General features: G+C 44.2%; 1 protein-coding gene across 2 annotated transcripts in view; it reads right to left on the bottom strand.

Annotated features, from left to right (window-relative positions):
• The window catches only part of RPS6KA3 (ribosomal protein S6 kinase A3), a 132,704-nt gene that overhangs the window by 12,482 nt on the left and 94,888 nt on the right, over positions 1-25,334 (bottom strand). Inside the window, exons 14-20 of one of the 2 annotated variants that reach the window (XM_006116147.5) lie at positions 24,243-24,367; positions 15,641-15,766; positions 9,848-9,937; positions 6,089-6,247; positions 4,753-4,914; positions 4,461-4,537; positions 2,887-3,004 (exon numbers count right to left, since the gene is read on the bottom strand). In XM_006116147.5, coding sequence (XP_006116209.1) covers positions 2,887-3,004; positions 4,461-4,537; positions 4,753-4,914; positions 6,089-6,247; positions 9,848-9,937; positions 15,641-15,766; positions 24,243-24,367 — 857 coding nt within the window. The remainder of the gene's footprint in view (positions 1-2,886; positions 3,005-4,460; positions 4,538-4,752; positions 4,915-6,088; positions 6,248-9,847; positions 9,938-15,640; positions 15,767-24,242; positions 24,368-25,334) is intronic. The other variant, XM_006116148.5, reaches the window with a different exon arrangement.

Raw genomic sequence — 25,334 nt, 5'->3', positions numbered from 1 at the left:
GATGCAAGAGTCTGCCAAATTCATAGAATCACAGAATACTAGAACTGGAAGGGAACTTGAGAGGTCTTTAGTACCACTGATGAATGAGATGGTACCGATGTAGATGACGGTACTGTGACCTGTACCAGTGTAGTCTTAGGGCAGTGTTTGGGCCCTTGCTGTCAGCACTATCATGCCTGAGGTACCTGGAGCATCTTAAGTACTAATGCGGGACCTCAGTGTTGATAGTTTGGGTAGAGACCACTTTCTGGAGGAGGGCTGATGATGAGGCACAGAGGAACTCCTCTTTTTTGATGCCTTCTTGACCTGAGGGGAGCCTGAGGCGAGCATACCTCCCTGGGCTGCCTTCCCGGATCTGAAGCAGGATATACCTTTTTTTCCAGCAGGATCAGTTTTAGGCGAAGGTCCCTGTCCCTGAGTGTCCTGGCCTTGAGTTTGGCACAGTGGGGATGATCTTGCGACAAATGGTGCTCCGCTAAGCATCTGATGCACTGTGAGTGACTGTCGGGACTGGGGTTGTGTCTCTGCAGGAGGTGCACCGTTTAAAACCTGGAGAGCTGGGCATGATGAAACATTTTTTTTTTTAAATAAAGAACTACAATTAACTAACAATGTAACAAGAACAACACTCAAATAATAATTAAAGACTAATAACTAGTTGAAGAGTGTCAGTAAGGCAGAGAACTGCAGAGCTCTGTCTCAGGTCAAGGGTGATTGACAAGGAACTGGAGGGATCAGGCCACGCATGCATGGTGCCTACTAACATGGTGTCCATTGGTTCATGCTGCACATGTGTGTCATGGCAGGGACTGCTTCAAAATCTCCGATTCAGGCGCCGGGACAGCATCAAGACCAAGTGTGGAGAATCCACAGGGACTTCTCAAAGAAAAAGGCATGAAACCAACCAGCTACAACAATAGCTATAAATAGTCAATATGCTAGCAGTTCACTATTCAGTGTAAACAAATTCATATGACAAATATTTGTGTAAATTTGCAGCCTGTTCACTGTCTATAACATTTTACATCTCTTAACACAGTAAGAGTTAGCTTAACATATGCCTTTTTTCTGTGCACTGAAGACACTGAACTATCGTCTCAATCACTTCCTTTTCCTCCCTTAGTTTTAAATATAATCTCTCTCTAATTTTTCCCCCTGTGGGAAGACATCCTGTGTCGCCATGCCCCCAACTCCAAGCCTAGAACCACCTACCCTTCCCCCCAACAGCCTCTCACCATGTTACTAGCACTGCCAGCAGGCTTCCCTGGTGACCAGCCTCTTCACCTGCAGCCTCTCCAACGTGCCATCCCTAACCCTCTCACTCACCGCCCCTGCCTACTCAAACTCTGCCCTGCAGGTGTCCCTCTCCCCCACTTTGTCATTCTACCAGCGCCGCAGGCAGCTTCCCTGCTGACCAGCCCCTGTGAAATGGGAGGGGAGGGACGCCCCTTGGAGGAGTGTTTGCCTTCCTCTGGGCTCTGCTCCCAGCCTGTCTGGCCCACATGCGTACCACATGGCTTTACTCTGTGTGGCCCCGGGCCCAGTCACAGCGCTTGGGGACCAGGCTGCAAGTCTCCCCCCAGGTGAGCAGCTCCAGTGTGTGCCAGTGACCTGGGGCCAGGCCCCTGTTTCAGGCATGTTCTCCCAGACCTCCCGCGAGCTGGGCAGGTCTCACACCCTCACCACTTTCCTGGCTCTCTGGAGCAGATACTCTGTGCTCCGGGCTCGCTAGGCTTGCCAGGGAGCAAAGCTGCCCATAAAGCCCATTCAGAAAGGTTGGGCTGGGGCTGGGCTGTAGCTCCTGCTGCAGTGGCCAGGGATGTGCTACCCAGCCTGCTGGTGTTTTGGGGGTCAGGGCGGGGGTCAGCTTGATGAATTTGTGGGAGGAGGCAGGGTGTGCATAGGGAGGGAGAGAGGGGGATAGGGCATATGTAGGGATGTATGGTACGATAAGGAGCGATTGGTGAGGGGAATATAGGAATGGAGGCAGGTGGGATGGGCAGCGTGGGGATGCAGAGGGGGGGTTAGGGAAAGATGCGGTGTAGGATTGGAGATGAGGGAAGGGATGGAAGAAGGGGGAGAGATTAGGGAGGATGGTATGTGTAAGAATGGAGAGTGGAGGTGGGGGTCAGGATGGAAAGGGGGAGGGGCTCCAGGATGGAGCTCCAGGATAAGGACTAGCGAAAGCAGCCAGTGGGGGGGAGCGGGGAAAGGGTTGGTGAGTGTAGCAAGTAGGGGGTGCAGCCCCCTAGTTACTATGTAACAAAAAAAGTGGATGTTTTAAAAATAGTTAAATGTATATGCTGCCTAACTTCCTTTGATACTTTGAAAATAATAAATCACCTCCCCCCCCCAAATCAAGAACAATACAAAAATGTTGTTTTATTATTTCGTTTTTAAATCCAAGAATTAGGGCATCTGGTCTTTATTGTAATAACATCATGCAGATTTAGATAATCTGTGTAATTTCAGGTGCCACACTCATATATTAGCTTTATTACAGCACTTCAGCATAGAAGAAAAGTTTGCAGATCTTCCTCCTCCTGTGCAACCTCTTCCCTCCCCCCAAAACAAACCCAACCTCAAAACATCTGTAAAGCAGATTAAACTAGAGGGATTTCAAAATATATAGGAAGAAAAACATGAAATGACAATGGTACAAAACATGGTTGACTTTCTTCCTACACGTGACTATTTAAACATGAAGGGTTCATAATTATCAAATTAATATCTATTCAAAGAAGAAAGGACTGGCTGAATAAATTTTTTTTTAAAAAATCTGAAACCTTTAAAATTTACATTGTCTAATACTACAAGCAATTTTTATTGTGATAAAAAAAGTCATTTACAAATCTCATGCACACAAGGACAATAAAATATACTTGCCTTAGCGGTCGTTGAAACTGTGTTCCAGTAACCACCGCTGAGAGAGAACTTTCCACTACCTATTCGTGCCAGTATCTCCTCTGGGGTATCATCAGGACCATTTGCAAAAGGAGTGTAGCTAATTAATCAAAGAAGTTCACAGTATTAATAGCTTTTCCATGTGGGACACCAATCCTTATTTAAAGTCAGACCACAAATTACCAATGCTTTCAAAATAAATGTAATTAACACGCCCCTCTCTCCAACATCACAAATTATAGTAAAACTGATAGAAAAAGCACCCAAAACAATAAACAGGATAAATGCATGGTAGCATGGGAATAAAGACCTGTTCTCTCTTACTATATTCCTTTCATAATGAAGAATGTCTAAATGTAGGCTAATTCTGAGTCACAGCTCTAGGGACCGTCCTTGTGATGGCCAAAAGTCAGTATAATCATAATGAAATGTAGGGACTACCCGTATACAGGAACTCTGAAAATGGAGGACTTGATTAGGACCTGGAAAGAACAAATACCCAGCCTATCCGTGAAAGAAGCAGCAGCCACTGAGCTTAGAGGATTACCTTATTCAACAAACCACATCCTTGCTATTGAACTAACAAGTACACTTATTTTTATAAGTTACGCTTATTTTTATACATGTGGGTTGTTTTGCCTTAGTAAAGAGGTTAAGATGACCAGGCATACTCAAACTGTGACAGTAAATAAATGATAACCAGATAAATAGTTTAAAAAGAACCTTAAGGGTAACTTGTATGCAAAGGTTAAATTGGTGATAATAAAGGTGGTATATTTCAGAGAAGAGATCTGGAATTATTACTTGATGAACTTGCACTTAATGTATTATTTTAAGCAGATACTTCTGTTGTATATATCATTTGATGACATGGTTTGAAGTGATCTGATTCATTCTTTTGAGTACTCAATCTAAAGCTTCATTTGTACATTTTAAATACATACATTCTCTTCAATATGCATAGTACTTTCTAGCTCAGGAGTCAGCAAAGTTAGGCACGCAGACCATCAACGTAACCCAGTTATGGGGTGCAAGTCATTTTGTTTACACTGACCACTCGCAAGCACAGCCCTCTGCAGCTCCTAGCATGTCCCTATGGTCTGCGCCACTTCCCACAGAAGTGTGGCAAACTGTGGCAACTGGGAGTGTCTGTGCCTGTGGACAGTCAATGTATACAAAATGTCTTGTGTCCTGCCAGATAACCCTGACGGGCTACGTGCTGAAGGTTGCCAACTCCTGTTTTAGCTTTTTTAGTGGGAACCAGTGCATATAACTATTCCGATTCTTAAATAATCCTAAGGCTACAAAATATACAATTGATATAATCTTTGATTTAACAACAGTTAAGCACGTTTATAGAGAAGTTTATTTTATAAATCAGATCCTTAAAAGCATGATACTATGTGCAGAGCGCTCTCAATTCCCGCTGAAACCAGCACCAGCACCTCCCAGCAATATCAGCATTTTGCAGGGTTGAGACGATAGTCACTACATTATTTGCTTGGCTAAATTAACTATTCTCAACCAAAAAGCCCACTTAATTTTTGCAAACTTACCCAGTAAGCATAGTATAAAGCAGGACACCAAGACTCCATATATCACAAGCAGCATCATAGCCCTGTCTTTTTAAAACCTGTGAAAAGCAAATATATTAAACTATAGTGTTTTCTTAAAAATTATGATTTTGGTGACATCATCATCATCATCATATGAATCTAAGATCTCAACTGTTGTTTCAAAAGCTTAATTCATTGAGTGTTTTGTAATCATGCAATAATGGAGAAATAATGTTTAAATAATGAAATTTAAAATAATCTGAAGGCATATAAACTACAACTTGATACTTACCTCTGGAGCAACAAAATTTGCCGTGTAACATGGAGTCATCAAAAGACCATTTTCTGCTCTTAGCTGTTTTGCAAAGCCAAAATCACAAATTCGAATTGATTCTGGATTACCAGATTCATCAACATAAAGAATGTTACTAGGTTTCAGATCTCTATGAACAACCTAAATAAATACAAAAACCAAAATATATTATAGTGTTCTCTATTGTAAGTATTTACTTCATTGCTTACTAATTTATTTTTAACTTGAAGTTAGCAATGGACTTTAAAAGGTGATGTTTCTAATATCAATTCCAGTACACTACAATGCATTGTTTTTTGGCTACCCAAAATGTCAGAATGGTGAAATACATGAGTTCGTTTTGAGAATACTCTAGGTTCAGTTTCTAAATTAGGGCACTGATCATGAAAGTGACACGAGTTATAATGATGAACACCAAGTAATTTCATCTCCATATTTCCTAGAACTATAGTATTTGGAGAAACAAAGATTATGTAGGCTAACTACTGAGGACTGTTGCTTGATATACATGTTGAAGTCATATCCTGAATTTATCACAAAAACTGTAACCATACATAATGGGAAGCCATGGCAGAGAAGCAAATGAATGTATTAAGTTATTAATTATAACTCTTCCTCTTCTTCCTATCAGACACAGATGCATCTCATCCATTTGCCTCATTCACTTGTTCTGATGACATCACCACCTCCTGTCTTATCACCTCACTGGCTTCCAATCGTTCGTTACTCAGTTTGTCCTTAACCATCAGGGTCCCTTCTTTTACAATACAAAGATTCTCCACTTTTGATGTTAACCTCCCTCACCTCTAAATTACTTCACCTGTTAAAATGAGCTTTGCACTATGAGGAGTTTGAGTTTTGGAGAAAAGGTTTAGTGCAGCATCGTTATTTGCTAGGAAACTTTTGTTTAATGATGCATGCTGGAATACTGCATCACAGAGCTGGCCTTACCAAGAGGCAAACTGAGGGGGTCGCCTCAGGTGCTAGACTGTGTGTGTGTGTGGGGGGGGGAGAGGGCACCACTAGGACCCAGAGTGTAGAAAATTGTGTCTGCTGCTGGTGGATATGTATTCTCTCTGCTCTAGATGCACAGAGATGGTTGGAGTGCTGTGCTGGAGGAAGGAGGGCACAAGAGACGTAACAGGCAGGCAGGAGAAAAGGCTGCATGGGGGAGTCATTTGAGCTCTCTGCTTCAGGTGCCAAAATATTGTGGGCCAGCCCTGCTGCATCAGATATGGATTTGTCCTTGCAAACTGTCACAGAGTGTGTTTCAGTTAATGAATTTCTAAATGTTTTCTTCAAGTAGAAGACTTACCCCTTGTGCATGGAGGTATTCAACAGTTCTTGTTATTGTTAGCAGGACAGCACTAGCTTCTCGTTCAGAAAAAAATTTTTGCCTAAGAATTTTGTCCAGCAGTTCTCCTCCTTTCATAAGTTCTGTTACCACATATACATACTTTCCATCATCATATACCTTCAAAAATGAAATATATTAACATGGTAAACTTTTAAAAGTTATTTTCTTCTAAGGGCATCAAGATAATGCAGATAACTCCAAACAATTCTTTTCATTAGAAAACCTGTGGAATCACTGCCACTCCCAAAGCAACCTATTCAAACAATATTTTAAATTGCAAAATGATCACAAAACTTTATTCACTAAGAACAGTTATTGAATAACATGCAATAAATTGCTAGGCTAATGTCTAAATATAAAGAATAGATGTGTAAAATTTAGGAGGGATCAGATTACTACTTTGATCTAATCTAAATGCATATCAGATCTTAACGCAGTCATCAGGAGGTAATAAGTTTGTGAGGCTGAATTAGAGCTTATTTCACCATGAAGTAACTATTCCGCAAAAAAAGTTCAGCAATGCCTAGAAATTGGCCATTTCAACATGCATTTTTGAGCATTATAAAGGGACCTTTCAAAAATCACCTTAAGAGCATAAATTGGGTAAGAAAATAACTTTTACTGGACCAACTTCTGTTGGTGAGGGACAAGCTCTTGAACCCTAAGTGGCTTTAAGCTTATCTTTCACAAATAGAAGTTGATGCAATAAAAGAAGGTACCTCACCCACCTTTTCTCTCCAATATCATGCAACTAATTGGCTACAAACCTATTCTATTCTGTCGAAGTAGCTGACCAGATATTCATGTTGCCACTAAGGAACATTGCAGATTGTAAGCTGCATAGAAATGCCTCGAAAGCAAATACAAGTTGGACCTCACTGGTTCAGCATCCTCAGGACATTACTGGTCCTGAGTAAGGGAATGGGCTGGACCAGGGAGAAGTCCCATCTCTCTTGACACCCAGGCTGTCACTGGGTTTGGGCTCCAACCTGCCCCCACTGCTACTCCAGACCCCGGGGGCTCTGTAGATTCTGCCCTGCTGCTGTCGGGACCGGAGTGCCACAGCTGGTGCTCCGCAGATGGTGCAGATCTCCGCAGCTACCTGATTCTGTGCCTGGGCCTGGAGCTCCGTAGCCAGGGCCAGAGCTCCCTGGCCACCACTGGTGCTCCATGGCTGTCACTGAGCTGGAGCTCCCCATTGTGTCCCCCCACCTCCGCAACACACTCTGGGGCTCCCCGCTGAGTCACCAGAGCTTCCTACAGCACTTCTGCCCCATTGTCAGACACCTCTGTTCCTGGGCTCTGTGGTACAGGAACATCCATGGTTGGTGCTGGGCTACAGAGTCCTGGTTAAGGGAGGTACAACCTGTATGTGAATACCAAATTTCATTTTTATTGCACTTCCCTGGGCTTTTAACTTCAATCTGCTTCAAAATTTGGCTTCTCTTTAAAAGAACACCTCGTTACATGATCCTCCTTGTTTTATGCAGAAGTGTACTTTTAGAGAAACCATTCCCTCATGATTTCAATATATTTCAATATAAATTTCCAAAATGTAAGATTATTCGCCCCACAGTATGTGCCAAAAATGGTGAAATTACTTTTATTTCACATTAAAAAATAGGTATCCTTGAGGATGTGTGAGTATATGTGTATATATAATAAATTATAGACATAATATATATACTTATATAATATGTATGCAATATATATATGTATGATATATAGTATATGAACATATAATAAAATGAAGTGGTGTATTTAATGAATAATCAAGAGGAAATGGAACATTTCTATCTTTCTCCTCTCAAAATACACTTTATTATTTTATATTATAGGTTAATAAACTTAGCAAATTTTGGGTTTCAAAATGAAAAAGTTTTTAGTTACTTAAATGTTTAAAAGTGACCAATTTCTATGTTTTTAACTACATTCTGGTGTAGTTAAAATCAGTTATATAGGAGGCTTTGTATTTTACATTATTTTCTTTATCAATAATAATCAAAATGAAAAACAAAATTCATACTGTAGAAAGCATGCTTTTCAGTAAGGTTGCATCCAAATGCAGAAGAAAAAGCTATGGGATTAATTTAGCCATTAATTCCATAGTTTTTATAGTTTTTTGAAAAAGACAAATTATAGAATGTGTTTCTTCCAGAGACCAAGGACTATATACTATTTCTTCAATGTAAATTAATGAATGAATTAATTCAATTAACTAAAAACAGTAACCAACTTTTTTGGGGTTAAGAAATTTAATGTTATACAAACCATAAAAGCAGATAAATTAAATAATTCTAAACACTATAATGAAAAGTTTCATAGGTCTAAAGGAGATGTTGATTTCTTCCAACGTAGGTTCATACTATTTCAAGTAAAACAGAAATGGGAAAATTTTATGATAGTGTCATTAAAGATCCAAAATGGTAAGAGTAACCACTTTTTCAAATTTTAGCCTGGTTGTCATCCTTCACCTACACTCATTGTGGCCTTTAAGGTCTGAAAGGTTCTTGTTTGATTAACAGTAGAGAAAGGTAAAAGTAACCAATGTTTTTCATAATTCAGTTTGGGTATTCATCTACAACATTTGGCTGTACAGTTCTGCTTTTCCTGACATCAGTGAAAATTAATTTCAAAACCAAGTATCTTTGTACTTTGATCATTCCCAACAATGAATTTGTATTGAAAAATGCTATAGATTTTTTCCCCACAGTTGGGCATAAACTGTGCTGTAAAATTAAGGCACCCCTCCCCCGCCAAAAAAAATCTGAGAAAACAGTGTTTTGAATATCCATCATTTCAATGCAGACATCTTTAAGGTGAAACAGCTACTGCTGAGTAATAACTACTGCTGAGTAATAACTGGAATTTCCATCCTGTGAAAAATTCCAATATCTTTAGTTGTTTTCATCCTAAATCTGAGCATGGATGAAAAGTAGAAATATGAACAACATTTCATTTGGAAATGTTGAAACTTTTTTTCAGGTATTTCAAAATAGAAATGTTTTGTGGTAATACAATGAAACATATCATTTTGAGTGAATTTAGAGGTAAGCTGAATGTGCCTATGGGTCCATGACGCTTCATGGGGAGAGGAGGTAGCTGGAATATTTGGAGATGTATTTCCTGTGGGGTCTCCATTTCAGATGTGCATGTACCCTGCACCTCTGATTGGAGATTTTATCCACTCTACATTTACTACACATTGAATACTAATCACCTAGGTATCCCGCCATCGTGCCTTAGATTGGCAGACCTGTTTGACTGGGACATAGATGTGCAACTACAGTGATGAGCATGATATAAAAATATACACCCCCTGAAAATTATTTGCATAGTCCTGAAGTTTTTTTGAATGACCACTGCTGAACCTTTATTTATTAGCTTTTCCCCATCCCGTCCCTTCATCTTTTGTCTCTTTTACAACAAACACTGAACTTTAAAAAATTAGTAATTTCAGACTGTGATTAGTATTTTATTGCATTTTATTAAACTGTCTACTATGTTAAGTGCCTCAAATAAGAGTTACATATTTTATTTTAAAATTGGATATTGGGAAAAGTATATTAAGACATTTGAAATGACTGTTTATAGCAGACAAAATAACTTTTTAGGTACATCTAAAACATACATGCTCTTCTTTGACAGATACAAAACAAAGAGTGAAAGCACTTTTATAATACCCTATCAAAGAACGCATTTTTGGGGTCTACTTACATCTTTAAGGGTAATAATATTTGGATGCTGTCCATAGCGCAGTAGGATTTCAATTTCCTCTGTTGGATCTCTTTTGCTTTTGTCAATAATCTAGAAAACCAAGCAAATTTGTAAGAAAAAATATTTTCTAAAAACTGAAAAAATGCAGCAAGCACGTGTTTTCATTTGCACAAATGCAAAACATTCCTCACTAATGTTTACAAGGATGCTGGCTACAAAACACCTTAGGTAGTGGAGGAGGAAAAAAATCTTTGAGAAGAATGTGGAATTTTTTTTAGATGTAGTGGATTACTGGTGGGTAACAAATGGGTTCTTTACGTCACAATCATTAATGTGAAGATGCCAATTAACAATTTAACCATTTAGTCCATTTAGTAAAGCATAAAGCCCCTAACTTTGCATGTGTTACTGAACCCTGGATGGATGACATTACTGGACTGGTTTTAGTATGGTTGGCTGCAGCTAGGCACCTGGGAAGAGATCTACAAAGGGAGGGACTTAATTTTGAGATATCCTGTCACCTAGAAAGGATCCACAACCCCAAGTTAGCTACTTATGCTGCCTATACGATGTATGGAGAGAGACAGGCATCTAAAACTCAGATTCACATAAGCGAGGATGTTGAGCAGGTAGCCACCTAAGCTAGTTGATACAAAACACCAAAGAGAAGGATGTCCTAAGCTCACCCCTCAGAATGAGTTAGGCACCTAACTCCAGGCTGCAGGGAGATGCCTCTGTCTGTTTGGGATTCTCCGACATGCACCTTCTCCTACAGTTAGATGTCCAAGTTATTCTTAGCAACCAACACCAGAAGAGGTGGTGGTAGTACCCCACCTATCCTCTGGTAACTTTTAAAGCATTCACTTAGGATTGTTATGCTTATAAGAAGCACATGGGATCTTTATGGGGGAAAAGGCAATATGCCGTGTTTATTGAGAATACAATGGCAAAGCAGTTACCATATGCTTACTTACGGGAGAAGCCGCAAGCTCCCTGCTGCCAGAGCCTTTTTCCTGCAGTGGGGAAAGGTTTCAGCAGCCTGGACCTACCAGAGCCTTTCCCTGCTGCCTCCCCACCACCACCAGCAGACACTTTTGCTGCACCAGGGAAAGACTCTGTCTAAAGGAATGCAGAAACACACTATATATATGTCTATAAAAGCAGTACAGACATAGGAAGCACTTCTGGGACATACAGGAGGCTGTGTAGGCAATATATCGTAGCTTTCTGGTGTGTCTGTACCCTATATACTTAGGCAGTTTCTTACTATCTTTACCAGGGGCCTCAAACTCAAATTACCTTCGGGCCAGTGCCAGCCTTCAGATCCTCCTAGCAGGCACTCCTCTCCCCCCTCCATCCACCAACAGGGCTTTTGGGGGAGGGAAGAATAAGGATCTCCATGCATTAACACCCCCCCCTGGCATGACTGGGTCCCATCTGCTATGCCAGGGCAATTAAAAACCAACTGAGGACCTCCCTGCCACCACCACTGGCAGTGAAACAGGGTTAGAGAGGCTTCCCACACATGCTTCTGAAATATGTTGGCCTCGCCAGGTATTGGAGTGGCAGGGAGGTCAGGCAGACCCTCGACCAAATTCTCACATTTGCTGCCTAGAGGTGTGAGTCATGGAAGAGCAGTTGTTAGGGGCTCTTCTACAGTGGTTTCAAGATTGGAAGTGATTCTGTTCAAAAGGCTGGTACTGCTGTTGTGTAATAAAGACTGTCTCTGGTAAGGTGTGTAGCGCTTCCTCTGGTAGGGTGGAGTGTACATTCTCAATGTGCGCAAAGTAGTGAGCGAATCTTTGCTAGAGTACAAGGCCTCGTCAGTACCTGTAGCAAATCATAGAATCATAGAATAATAGGACTGGAATGGACCTCGAGAGGTCATCGAGTCCAGCCCCCCGCCCTCAAGGCAGGACCAAGCTCCGTCTACACCATCCCTGACAGATGTCTATCTAACCTGTTCTTAAATATCTCCAGAGAGGGAGATTCCACCACCTCCTTGGCAATTTATTCCAATATTTGACCACCCTGACAGTTAGGAATTTTTTCCTAATGTCCAATCTAAACCTCCCCTGCTGTACTTTAAGCTCATTACTCCTTGTCCTGTCCTCAGTAACCAAGAGGAACAAATTTTCTCCTTCCTTCTTGTGACACCCTTTTAGATATTTGAAAACCGCTATCATGTCCCCCCCTTAATCTTCTTTTTTCCAAACTAAACAAGCCCAGTTCGTGAAGCCTGGCTTCATAGGTCATGTTCTCTAAACCTTTAATCATTCTTGTCGCTCTTCTCTGTACCCTTTCCAATTTCTCCACATCTTTCTTGAAATGTGGCGCCCAGAACTGGACACAGTACTCCAGCTGAGGCCTAACTAGTGCAGAGTAGAGCGGCAGAATGACTTCACGAGTTTTGCTTACAACACACCTGTTGATACAACCTAGAATCATATTTGTTTTTTTTGCAACAGCATCACACTGTTGACTCATATTCAACTTGTGGTCCACTATGACCCCTAGATCCCTTTCCGCCATGCTCCTTCCTAGACAGTCGCTTCCCATCTTGTATGTATGGAACTGATTGTTCCTTCCTAAGTGGAGCACTTTGCATTTCTCTTTATTAAACCTCATCCTGTTTACCTCTGACCATTTCTCTAACTTGCTACAGTCATTTTGAATTATGTCCCTATCCTCCAAAGAAGTTGCAACCCCACCCAGTTTTGTATCATCTGCAAACTTAATAAGCGTACTCTCTATCCCAATATCTACATCATTGATGAAGATATTGAACAATAATTTGGTCTTATCAAATGGCAGGTCATCTACTTTGGCCTGGAGATCCTTAGGGACTCCTGCTGCTTGCAGCCAAGATTCAGGTCTCATTACTGCAGATATCACAGTAGATCCAGCCGCAGTATCTGCAGCATCTAGGGCCATTTATAGCGTTGTCCGGGATATAGTGTATCCCTCTTTAATGATTGCCTTTGTCCGCTGCAATAGTGTGCATACACTCTGTTAGTCTCGTGTAACTGTCAAAATCATGATTTGCAAGCAACGCTGTATAGTTGGCTATGCGAAGCTGCAGGGTTGAGGAGAAGTACATCTTCCTCCCAAAGACATCAAAGCATTTGTGGTCTTTGTCCTGTGTCTGAGCCTTGTGCTGCAGGTTTTTGGCCCTTTGGTTTGCAGCATCAACCACCAAGGAGTTAGGCTGAGGGTGTAAGTACAGGAATTCCATGCCCTTTGATGAAGACAAAATACTTTCGATCAGCCCTTTTGTTGGTCAGGAGGGGGGCATGGCTGGGGTTTGCCATACTTTACGGTCTGTCTCAAGAATAGCTTCGCCTAGAGGCCGGGCAATTTTGGATTTTGCAGAGGGCTGCAGCTTCTTTAGGAGCTTGTGGTATTTTTCCTGCACCTCTGATAAGACTAAGTTCTGATTGACAGCTACTCTCTTAAATAGCTCCTGGAACTATTTAAGGTCATCACAAGGTGCTGGATCATTCGGGATAACCGCTTCATAAGGAGCAGACGAGGAGTTATCATTGGGTGGTATGTCTGATTGCTGGACCGTTGGTTCATCTTCAATTTGCCCTTCCTCTGGATCCATGCCCTCAGATGGGGAACGCGATGGGTCTGAATGTATAGAGGTCACAGACCTCTGTGCAGTGTAGGAGGAGCAGTGGAGGTATGACAAAGTGCCCCGTGACTATTGGCTATGGTGTCTGTCATAATAGTGCCATTCTGGATGCCAGGAGGATATTGATAATGAGGTAGGTCATATGCCCCTTAAGGATCTGCACTCTCTGGGAAGGAGTGTTGAGATGAGAACCTATTCCTTGAATCCCCTTGGTAGGCAATGATTTGAGACAAAGCAGGTGAACATGGTGAGCCCCTTATCGGTAATGGGGAGCAAAAGTGGTGCCGTGTCGAAGGCTGAGTGGGGGGCCCAGTTCTAGCCCTAATGTCCGGTTGTGGCAGTGCCTGTTTTGAGCATTGGGGAACGGCTGTGGGATGATGTCCGGTGAGCCATTGATGAGCCCCCGGTACATGAAGTGGTGGCATGGGTGCAGTTGTGACCCCGGGGGATGTGGAGTTAGCGTGAGGTACTGAAGAGCAGCTGGGACTAGTCCTGTCACCTCTGGGTATGTCTAGACTACATGGCTCCATCGACAGAGCCATGTAGATTTGTTTGTTCGGCAAAGGGAAATGAAGCCACGATTTAAATAATCGCGGCTTCATTTAAATTTAAATGGCTGCCCCACTCTGCCGATCAGCTGTTTGTCGGCAGATCGGGGCAATCTGGACGCGCCGTGGTCGACATGAAAGCCCTTTATCGACCTCCCCGGTAAACCTCATCCTACGAGGCATAACGGGGAGGTCGATAAAGGGCTTGCAGGTTGGCGCGGGAGCGTCCAGACTAGCGCGCTGAGCCGACAAACAACTGATCAGCTGTTTGTTGGCTCAGTGCGGCAGCCATTTAAATTTAAATGAAGCCGCGATTATTTAAATCGCGGCTTCATTTCCCTTTGCCGATCAGCCTAATCTACATGGCTCCATTAAAGGAGCCATGTAGTTTAGACACACCCTCTGAGTGCCTGTGATGGAGATTGCATAGGGGGTTCACATTGTGCCAGGGATACTGAGTGTGCTCGAGGCACTCCAGGTGTCCTTGATGCTATTGGTGCCTCTGTTACATCAGGGCTCTTAGTAGGTGCCCTTTTTGATTCCTGGGAAGATGGTTAGACCGCTTGTTTAGAGCGCGCTCTTGAGCCTGTCATAGAAGAGGCTCAAGATTTCCCCATGCCCGAGGTGCTGGGTTCATCCTCTTTACTGATTCTTGGGGGGAGAGAGCGGGCTGGTTTCTGACCATGCTTTCTGAAGTAAAGGGCTGGAGGGATTGCCCTGAGGGAATTTTGCGCTTGAGCCCTTACTGCCCCCTTTAAAGCTATGGGGATCAAGGGCTTTGTCAACAGACAGCATGCAGGCTGTGAGCTCTTTCCTTGCAAGCCCTCGCTATCAGGCTGTGGCAGTGGACATATTTTTGTTGTACGTATGTATCCCCCAAACAGCATATGCATTCGCTGTGGGCATCAGAGACTGGCATAGGCTCCTGGCATCTTCCATATTTCTCGTTCTTAAGTAGAACTGGCATGTCTTCCCCAAGCCAGAGTATACTCCCCAAGTTGTGTAAACCAAGCTGTCTGCTTGGGTTATTAGTTGGTTTATTCCTTAGGTTTTTTTTTGTTTGTTTCAGTTGGACTCAGCTCCCACAGCTTGTCCCTGTGCCTCAGTGAGAGCTACTAGCAGCTTGCTTGTTTGTTTTTATTTGAATAAAGAGGAGTCTATCTAAAGTACTCAATTGGTTGTCAATTGCTTCTCTTTGATATGCAAAGCACGCTGAGGAGGAGAGGGTTGAGTTCCTCTGTACCAAGGGAAAAGCGGACTGCGCATGCTACTTCAAAGGCAGGAATGCCGCTCTCCACTTGCACACATGCGCAGCCCTCCTGATGACTGCTTGAAAGTCTCTGATCCATGGTGCCGGGATGAGTCCACACCAACAGTGGAGCACCCACGGGTCAACACTCGAAGAATAATACTGCTGTACCGCATTTAAATAAAAAAATAAAATAAAATTGCAAAATATGAAATGGAATGAATAAGTGACATTTGCGTTCACACTTTTCTACTCACTAAGAAAAATTAGCAATTTTATGATAGATAAATTTAACTAACTTCTATGGCTAAATTCTGAACATGACTGTTAGCAATTAAGAGGTTTTAAACATTTGTTACCTTAACTGCGTATTCCATGTTCGTAGCTTTATGTATACATCTCTTGCAAATAGAGTAAGAACCAACCCCAATGTCTTCTTTTACTTCATATCCATCAGTAAACTGAACGCTGTTTCTGTGCAACTGCTACCAAAATAATATAATCAATTGATGAATACTTTAAAAATATATACACCATCTATATTACAAATCAATTGGATCTAAAAGAAACAGTGTGCATGGATTGCTGGAGAATTTTCCCTTAGTGGTATCTATTGGGCCAGATGGGGAGCCCCCTGGAGTGGTGCCGCTATATCAGTGCATATATCTCCCCACTGGTCCTCCACCCTCTCAGTTCCTTCTTGCTGGAACACACTGACGCAGGGGAGGTGGGTGGGATGTGGAATGGACATGAGCAACACATCTTGAAGAACAACAGTTAGGAAGTAAGTAACCATTTTTTCTTCGAGTGCTTGCTCATGTCCATTCCACTTAGGTAACTCCAAAGCTAGCCCCCCAGGAAGCAGGGTAGGAGCCTACCTAGAGACGGACTGTAGCATAAGTGTGCACTGAGGACCAGGTAGCAGTCCTGCAAATTTCCACAATGGGCACCTGGGCCGCAAAAGCCATGGAAGAGGCTTGCGCTCTTGTGGAGTGTGCCCTAATGGGCAGGGCTGGAAACTGTGCTAGCGCGTAGCATGCCTTGATGCAATCTGAGATCCAGGATGAAATACACTGAGCTGACACTGGCTGACCCTTGATCCTATCTGCTAACGCAATTAACAATTGGGGGAACTTGCAGAAGGGCTTGGCTTGGTCCTCTCTAAATAAAAAGCTAAAGCATGCCTCACATCAAGCGTATGTAATGCCTGTTTAGGGTAAAATACAGAGAGAAAAATATCCTCATGAACATGGAAGACAGACACCACCTTGGGCAAAAAAGCCAGGTGGAGCACAACCTGACCTTGTCCCTAAAGAAGACCATATGGGCGGGGGCGGGGGGCACTACTAGGGCCCTGAATTCCAATATTCACCTGGCTAAGGTAATAGCCACCAGGAAATACACCTTCCAGGAAAGCTGTAGAAGGGAAGGGCTCAAAGGGAGGACGCCTGAGCCTCGAGAGCACCAAATTTAGGTCCCACGAGGGCACTGGTTCCTGTACCTGAGGGTAAACCCTGTCTAAGCCTCTGAGGAATCAATGCACCATGGGTTCCAAGAAGACAGTCCTTTGCACTGAGCCAGAGTGGAAAGCTGAGATGGCTGCTACGTGCACTTACATGGAGGAGGAAGCCAGTCCTTGGAGCCTGAGCCCCAGGAGGTAGTCCACGATAACTGGGACCGGGGCCTCTGTAGGGGGGACCATGTCACCTGACCAGATCACAAACCATTTCCACTTCACCAGGTAGGAAGACTCCCTAGGAGGACTGCCTGGACCTGCTCTGAACACTGCCTCTCTGAGGCCATTAGCCATGGAGGTGCAGGGAGCAGGGGTTGAGGTGCCTAAGCCTGCCGAACTCCTGTGAGATTAGGTCCAGACACAGGAGGAGGGCCAGAGGCTGCTCCACTGAAAGGGCGAGGAGGTCCGGGAACCAATGCTGATGAGGCCAGGCTGGGGCTATCAGGATCACTGAGGCTTGGAACTCCTTGACCCTGAGGATTACTCTGGGGATCAGCAGGAAGGGGGGAAGGTGTACAGCAGGCCCCAAGACCAGGGGATCATCAGCACATCCCCCAGAGACCCCGGACTGTGCCTGAATAGAGAGCAAAACCAAGGACACTTCCTGTTGAGCGGGTGGGGAAACCCCCACCTGCGGAAGATTGAGAGGGTCAAGTCAGCCCTCAGAGACCATTCGTGCCCCTGGAAGGACCCGCAAGGCGGTCTGTCAGCTCGTTCTAAGCCCAGGGAGAGAGGTGGCCACTGGGTGAATATCACAAAATTCCCAGAGGAGGAGAACCTCCTTGAACAGGGGACAGGAGCAAACACCACCCTGTCTGTTTATATGAAACATCGCAGCTGTGTTGTCGGTCAAAACTGAAACACACTTGCTTCACAGTTGCAGTAGGAACACGCCACAGGCGAGGCAGATAGCTCTCAACTCCCTGACATTGACGTGGAAAGAGAGGTCCATGGGGCCTTACATACCTTGCGTCCCGAGCTTCCCAAGGTGGGCTCCCCAGCCCGTGTCGGAGGCATCTGTCACCAGCTGAATGGACAGGGAAGGGGTGAGAAACAGTATCCCTTTGCGGAACACTCCCTCGCACAGCCATCACTCGAGGGATTTCAGCACGTTTGCGGGCACTGTCAGCACCGTGTCCATATGATGGAAAGCTGGGTTGTGGGTATGGTGCAGCCATAGTTGAAGCGGTCTCATTCTGAACCTGTCATGGCATACCATGTAAATGCAGGCTGCCATAAGCCCCAGCAGCATTGTGCAACAGCAGGCCATTGTAGTGGGGAATGACTGTAGTTGCAGAATAGTGTCCCTCAGTGTCATGAAGCGCCCCAAGGGAAGGGAGGCTCTGCCCTGTGTCATATCCAAAAGAGCTCCCATGAGCTCTATCGATTGAGTGGGAAATAGGGTAGATTTGGCCTCGTTCAATATGAGGCCCAGCCTGAGGAACGTCTCCCTTACGAGGGATACATGGCTTATCACCTGGAACGAGGATGAGCCTCTTACAAGCCAATTGTCTAGGTACGGGTAAACTTGGACCCACCACTTCTTCGGGAAAGTGGCCACCACTGCCATACGCTTTGTGAAAATCCTGAGGGCAGTGGAAAGGCTAAATGGGAGGGCCGTAAACTGATACTTGTCATGGCCCATCCTGAAGAATAAGCAGCGCCTGTGTGCAGGTGCAATCAAAATGTGAAAATAGGCATCTTTGAAATCGAAGGCAGCATACCAGTCTTGCATGTCTAGAAAGGAATGATGGAGGGCAACTTGGACTTTACTATGAAGGTATTCAAATCCCTCAGATCCAGAATAGGACGAAGCCGCCCTTGGCCTTTTTGACCAGGAAGTAGCAGGAGTAGAAACCCTTTTCCCTGAGGTCCCACAGAACTTCCTCTATTGCCCCAGGTTGAGGAGTTTCTGAACTTCCACCTTGAGAAGATACTCATGAGATGGGTCCCTGAAAAGGGATTGGGGGGGAGGGGTGGGTGGGAGCGGAAAGGAATTGGGTATCCCCTTCTCACTGTGTCTAAAAATTCAACAATCTGTCGGGATAAGCGACCAGGCATGGTAGAAAGGGAAAAGGCAATTGGTAAAGGGCCTCCGGTCTGAGCCTGGTTTGCTGTCCCCGCTCGCACCTTCAAAGATTCGGCCTAGGGCCCCGAGGCTTGCTGGAGGGGCCCATCCCCTCGGTTGGAGGGAGAATGCGAGGGACATCTGCCGTTCCTATTATTATTATTGTTGTGGCCTCTACGCTTGGGGAAGTCTGACCTGTTCCTCTGCTGGACAGGGTGAGGCGGGGCCCTAGGGAGGGAGCGCCTTTGTGGGGCGGGGATGTGGATGCCCAGGGACTACAGGGTTGCCCTAGAACTCTTTAGCCCATGAAACTGGTGTTGGTTCGCTCCGAGAACACCACCACCCTTGAAGGGCAGGTCCTGGATTGTGTTCTGGACTTCTGGGGAAATGCCAGACACATGTAACCATGTGCCCCTATGCAGGACCAGGCCTGTTGCCATAGTACGGGCTGCCACATCTAGGGCAGCCCAAAGTGTGGCCTGGGACACTACTTTGCCTTCCCTGGACAAGGCCCTGAATTCTTGCCTCGAATCTTGAGGCAGCAACTCCCCACACTTGTCCATAGCTGCCACAAATTAAATTAATGGAGATTGCCTATCTCCTAGAACTGGAAGGGACCTTTTGAAAGGTCATTGAAACCAGTCCCCTGCCTACACAGCAGGACCAAGTATCACCCCTGATGAATTTTTTGCCCCAAATCCCTAAATGGCCTCCACAAGGACTGAACTCACAATCCTGGGTTTAGCAAGCCAATGCTCAAACCACTGAGCTATCCCTAATGAGCATACCTACTCAGAACAACTTGCAGGTTTGTGATCCTGAGTAGAAGACCTCCCCCCGAGGCATAGGCCTTGCGACCCAACAAGTCTGAGTGCTTGGCTTCCCTGTTCTTAGGGGTAGGGGCAGGCTGGCCCTGTCTCTCACAGTGATTAGCAGCCTGTGCCAATATCGAACCGGGTGGCGGATGGTAGAACAGGTGCTCATGGCCCACCTGAAGGACAAAGTACTGGCTCTCTGCCCGATTGTCTGTGGGCGGGATAGATGCTGGCATCTGCCAGAGGACCTTCATGATTTTGCCCACTGTTTTATTTAGGGGCAGGGCCACACGAGACGGCACCTCGGTGTTAAGAATGTTGACTGTAGGGTCTGAGTCCTTGGAGGTCCGCTCAAGTTGGACTCCGAGGCTTTGGTCCAGTTTCCAGAGAAACTGTAGATGGGCCCGGGAGTCCATGGCCAACGCGGACAAAGAAGCCAATCCCAGGGCCTCGTCAGGGGAGGACAATGAATTCTCATGGGGCCACTCCAACATTTGAGAGGGGGCACAGACTGCTCCAATGGCCCATGACCCCCGCCCTCTTCCAACTGGAGCTTCAGAGACTCCCCCCGTACTGTCAAGACGTGCGGTGCTGGGGCACTGGGGTGGCTGAAGGTGGAGCCTGGATCCCCAAACGTGTGGACCCCACCATAGAGGGATCACTCCCCTGGGCCTGGTGGTATGCCCAGAGGGTCCAGAACAGCCACTGGTCTGGATCCTGCCACCACGGAGGCCACATTTGTGAGGCTCGAGACACTGTTGTGGCGCTCACGATGCTGGGAGTGATAACGGCGCCGAGCCCCGGAGTGGCATCGGGATCTAGAATGGCACCAAGACCTAGAGCGGTGTCGGGATGGGGATTGGCTCCGGGAACTTGAGCGGTGCTGACAGCAGGAATGAGAGATGGACACCCTTGATGGTACCGACTCCAGGTCGGACTCCGACCACAGTGGGGCGGAGGTCGGGCCTGGGGAACAATGTCTCTCTGCATGCCGAACCATGGAGGTCAGCTTGTCCCAGTGCTGCACCAGTGAAGAGGGCATGAGGTGCTCCAGTGCTGCTGACTGGGCTGCCGGGATGAGCATGCTCGACGCTGAGCACTCTCTGGACTCCTGAAAGAGTGAAGTCATCGGTGCCAGCATTGACATGAAAGCCGGGGAATGCCGCACCACGTGCCGAGGGTGGTGCAGGCCTACCTGGATCCAGTGCCGATGACAAGGCCCAAGCCTGAGACCGATTCTAGCACTCCGGAGGAGGAGAGGGAGAGTCAGCTGTCAACTCGATCAGCTCCCGTGCCACCTTGAACGTATCCAGAGTGAAGAGCCGTTAGACCTGAACTGGTTCCTCTCCTTCACTGTGGCTTTTGGTCGCGCTTGACTGACCACGCTCCTGCCCAGGAGCAGCAGACCTAGTGGATTGTGCAGCTGTGACAGGGTGCCCCAAATGGGGGTGCACCTCGGGCACATGATGGGGCGTAGACTTGCCCCTCTCCTCTTCTTGCTCTGCACCAGCAACTGTGAGCTATGCTGCGCTGTAGGGCACCTCAACACCTCTGAGGAACTGGGATTCTCCTGTACCCAAGGTGGTATGCTGCTGGACTCCGGTGCCGAGTCTGAAGATGGTGCTGGGTGAAGTGCTGACTCCATAAGGAACATCTTCAAGCACGAGTCCCTCTTGCACTGAGTCCTGGGTTTGAAACTGTGGCAGATTCTGCAGTTAGCTGGGACGTGGGCCTTGCCCAAACACTTTAAGCATGAATCATGCCCTGGCTTAAGACCGTGATGCCCTGGCATGCCCCATGGGCAGGGCGGAAAGGGGACGCAACAGGTGAGCCCCAACCCGAACAACTTATCTAACTATCTAACAGAGAAAGTAACTTGGATAAGAAACAAAAGGGTTTAACAAGTGCTAATTACTTAGAACGCTATAAATACTCCTGAGATCAAGCTTGCAGGCAAGCGAGAAGGGAGCTCAGTAAAAAGGAACTGAGGGAGTGGAAGCTAGCAGGCTTGTATATGAACTGATATAGCGGCACTACTCCATGGGACTCCACAGCTGGCCCAATGGATGCCGCTAAGGGAAACTCTCCGGCAATCTGGGCACACGGCACATGCACACCTAACTGGAATGGACATGATCAAGCACTTGAAGAAATATTTGTTCCCTATGGTTCTTTAATATGATAGTCCTGTTATGTCAAAATGTTTTCAAAATCCCATAATGTTCTGTTTGGATGATAAACACTATAAATCATATAAATGGCATCTATTTATAGGAAATCACAGAAATTCTAACAAGTCTTCCCATTAATCTTAATACATTGCAATTTTTCTGGTCTCCAATGGCAAAATATGGATGGTAAAATTAGGATTTTTTTTGCAAGTGTAGTGCTCAGTATGAGAATTTTTGACACAGTGGATGCAAATTTGCTAGGAATTACAGGCAGAAGTAGTAGTATAAATTAGAGTCTGGGGATAAAAGGCAGAATGAATAACTGTTAACCTGTTTTGCACACAAAGGAAACAGTATTTTGGTACAGGGAAACGGTAGGGGAGTTCATACAAAGAATGCCTAACTTTAGCAGGAAGGCAGCTGAGTATCCTGCAGATGTGAAAAGGGGAAATAAAAATGAGGAAGTGGTTGAAGGGGGTACAGTGAAAAGAGAGCAGAGAAGTTTTGAAAAATGTTTACAGGAGGAAGCAGTACAGAGAAGAACTCCTTCTGCAAATTTGTGCAAACAAAAGAAAGCATAGCACAGTTGGCAGAGAGATTCAGGACTGAAGGACAATAAGCAGCATAAACGTCAAGAGAATACATAGCCCACAATATATTATACTCCCTGTTCCATCAAGATAGCAAACTGGTTTTAAGGTGGATTTAAAAAATACAGTTTGGCTACGTCTAGACTGGCATGATTTTCCGCAAAAAGCATTTGCGGAAAAGAGCGTCTAGATGGGCACGGACGCTTTTCTGCAAAAGCACTTTTTGCGGAAAAGGGTCCGTGCCAATCTAGACACGCTTTTGCGCAAAAAAGCCCCAATCGCCATTTTCGCGATCGGGGCTTTTTTGTGCAAAACAAATCTGAGCTGTCTACACTGGCCCTTTTGCGTAAAAGCTTTGCGCAAAAGGACTTTTGCCCCAACGGGAGCAGCATAGTATTTCCGCAAGAAGCACTGATTTCAGACAGTAGGAAGTCAGTGTTCTTGAGGAAATTCAAGCGGCCAGTGTAGACAGCTGGCAAGTTTTTCCGCAAAAGCAGCTGCTTTAGTGGAAAAACTTGCCAGTCTAGACACAGCCTTTTTGTGAAGTTGGCTTTGCCAGAAAACATAGCTGGGCTGAACTTTCTAAAAGCCAATAAACTCAAATGGATTGTACAGGTTTTTTCAATGCAACTGAAAGTCAATAGCAGTGGAGGATAAACAAGAGATAGACAATGTCAGTTTGTAAAGTACATGCTCCTATTTGCTTAGACCCTTGTGAATTTAACCCAATTAATAGGGATTTTAACCTCTGCAGCTACTCTTCCCTCTCCTCCACCCTTTTTTGTTTCCCTTGGAAAACAATCTCTTCCAATCCATGTCCTACTCTCTTGTTTAATTTTCTTGACACTGTACATCCTTTGTGGGCAAATTCCTTATTTCTTTTCTAAAGCAAACTGAGAAAATGAAGAAAGTTTATGAAAATTAAGTATTGTTCACCCACAAACCAGCCACAAATTCCAAACGTAGCTTTATTTATGAGGCGATATCACTCGAGACAGATAAATTAGAGGGACACTGTCAGTTTAAAATTCATGTTAAAACAAACCATTGTCTAAATTGGAACAATTTACCAACAGTCATGATAGATTCTTCATCACCAACAACTTTTAAATCAAGATTGGATATTTTTCAAAAAGTTATGTGCTAGGAATTATTTGGGGAAATTCTATAACCTTACAGGTCAATTTAGATTATCACAATAGTCCTTTCTGGCACAACTATCTACGAATCAATGAGTACATGAATATCGACAAATCCTCACCACTAAACACCTGAAGTGTGTGCAAATAAACTATCATGAGCATTGTAAATATTTAAGCAGCTCTCCCAATTCTACTAGGAAATCAGTTCCTGTGCACGCTGAAATAATCCAACTGCAACTTTCTTTTTTTAGGATTTACTTTATACAGAATATGTAAACTTTTTTCAAAATGATAAGGCTGGATTATTTAGATATTTGAACAATCATTATTGCTCAGGTGCTAAAATGTTTGCTTTCAAAATCCATGCTTGATCGATCATACCGTATGTACAGAAGCAGAGGTGCTGCATTGTCTGAGGCACTGTTCTTTGAATAAAATAATCTGACATTTTCTTGTCTTTAGTTGCTGTTAAAGTTTACATGATATTTCATGAAAGGAATAGTGTTACAGTACTATTAATCAGTCTAATTATTATAAAGCGTTTTCAGGTATCTTGTTTATCTAAGGCATAACAAAGCTAAATCTTATTTTATGCAAAGGACAACTCATTTTTAAATAATTTGGTATGATTACATTTATTCTTCAACAACAGCACCCACCTGAACAATTGAATGAACTCCAACTGCCTGCATTGCCTGGCTTTCATCATCTGATGCAATAGCAACAAAACTGAAGCCCCGAAAAAGCTGATGTGCATTAGCACTAGGTGGAATACCAGGAGAATCTGAAAAACAGAACGAATGTCTTTAGGAAGACCTCTTTCCAATTTATTCCAAAAATCCAAAAGTAGTTCATTACCAATATTTCTAATTTGTACTGAATAGAAGTGAGTGTAATGTCATAGTTTAAACACTGGAAACATTTTTTACACCATAAACCAGTTTGGAGATTGTTATTTACTGAAAGTATTTTTGCATCCTCAATATACTAATTTACAAGTAATTAACTGCATTTAATATTACCTACAGTATTAGAGAAGAGATTGTATATAAGCAAGTCTTAAGTGTCATACATGTCAAATCTAAACAAATAGAAGACACGGAGGGGTAGCTATGTTAGTCTCTAACTTTAAAAACAGCAAGTGGAGTGCAGAATCTGGTCCAAGAGGTAACTATAACTGGACTGCCTGTGACTATAATGCCAGTGACTATAATGTAACAACATTTAACATCCCTGTGGTGGGAAAAACACCTCAGCAGCCCAATGCTGTGGCATTTAATTTCAGAAAAGGGAACTACTCAAAAATTGAAGAGGTTAAACAGATATTAAAAGGTACAGTGCCAAAGATAAAACCCTGCAAGCCGCATGGAGACTTTTCAAAGACACTGTAATAGAGGCTCAACTTAAATGTATACCCCAAATTAATAAACACAGTAACAGAACCCAAAAAGTGCCATCGTGGCTTAACCACCAAGTAAAAGAAGCAGTAACAGATAAAAAGGCATATTTTAAAAAGTGGGAGTACAATCCTAGTGAGGAAAATAGAAACAAGCATAAACTCTATCAAATTAAGTGTACAAATATAATAAGAAAAGCCAAAAAGGAGTTTGATGAACAGCTAACCAAAAACTCAAAAAATAATAGCAAACAGGCTTTTTTAAGTACATCAGAAGCAGGAAGCATGCTAAACCACCAGAGGGGCCCTTGAACAACTGAGGTGCTAAAGGAACACTCACAGACGATAAAAAGTC

This window comes from Pelodiscus sinensis, chromosome 1 (assembly GCF_052426305.1).
Source record: "Pelodiscus sinensis isolate ZL-2025 chromosome 1, ASM5242630v1, whole genome shotgun sequence".
Taxonomy (NCBI): Eukaryota; Metazoa; Chordata; order Testudines; family Trionychidae; genus Pelodiscus; species Pelodiscus sinensis.
Note: the sequence above shows the minus strand (reverse complement) of the source record. Positions and strands in the feature narration are given on the sequence as shown.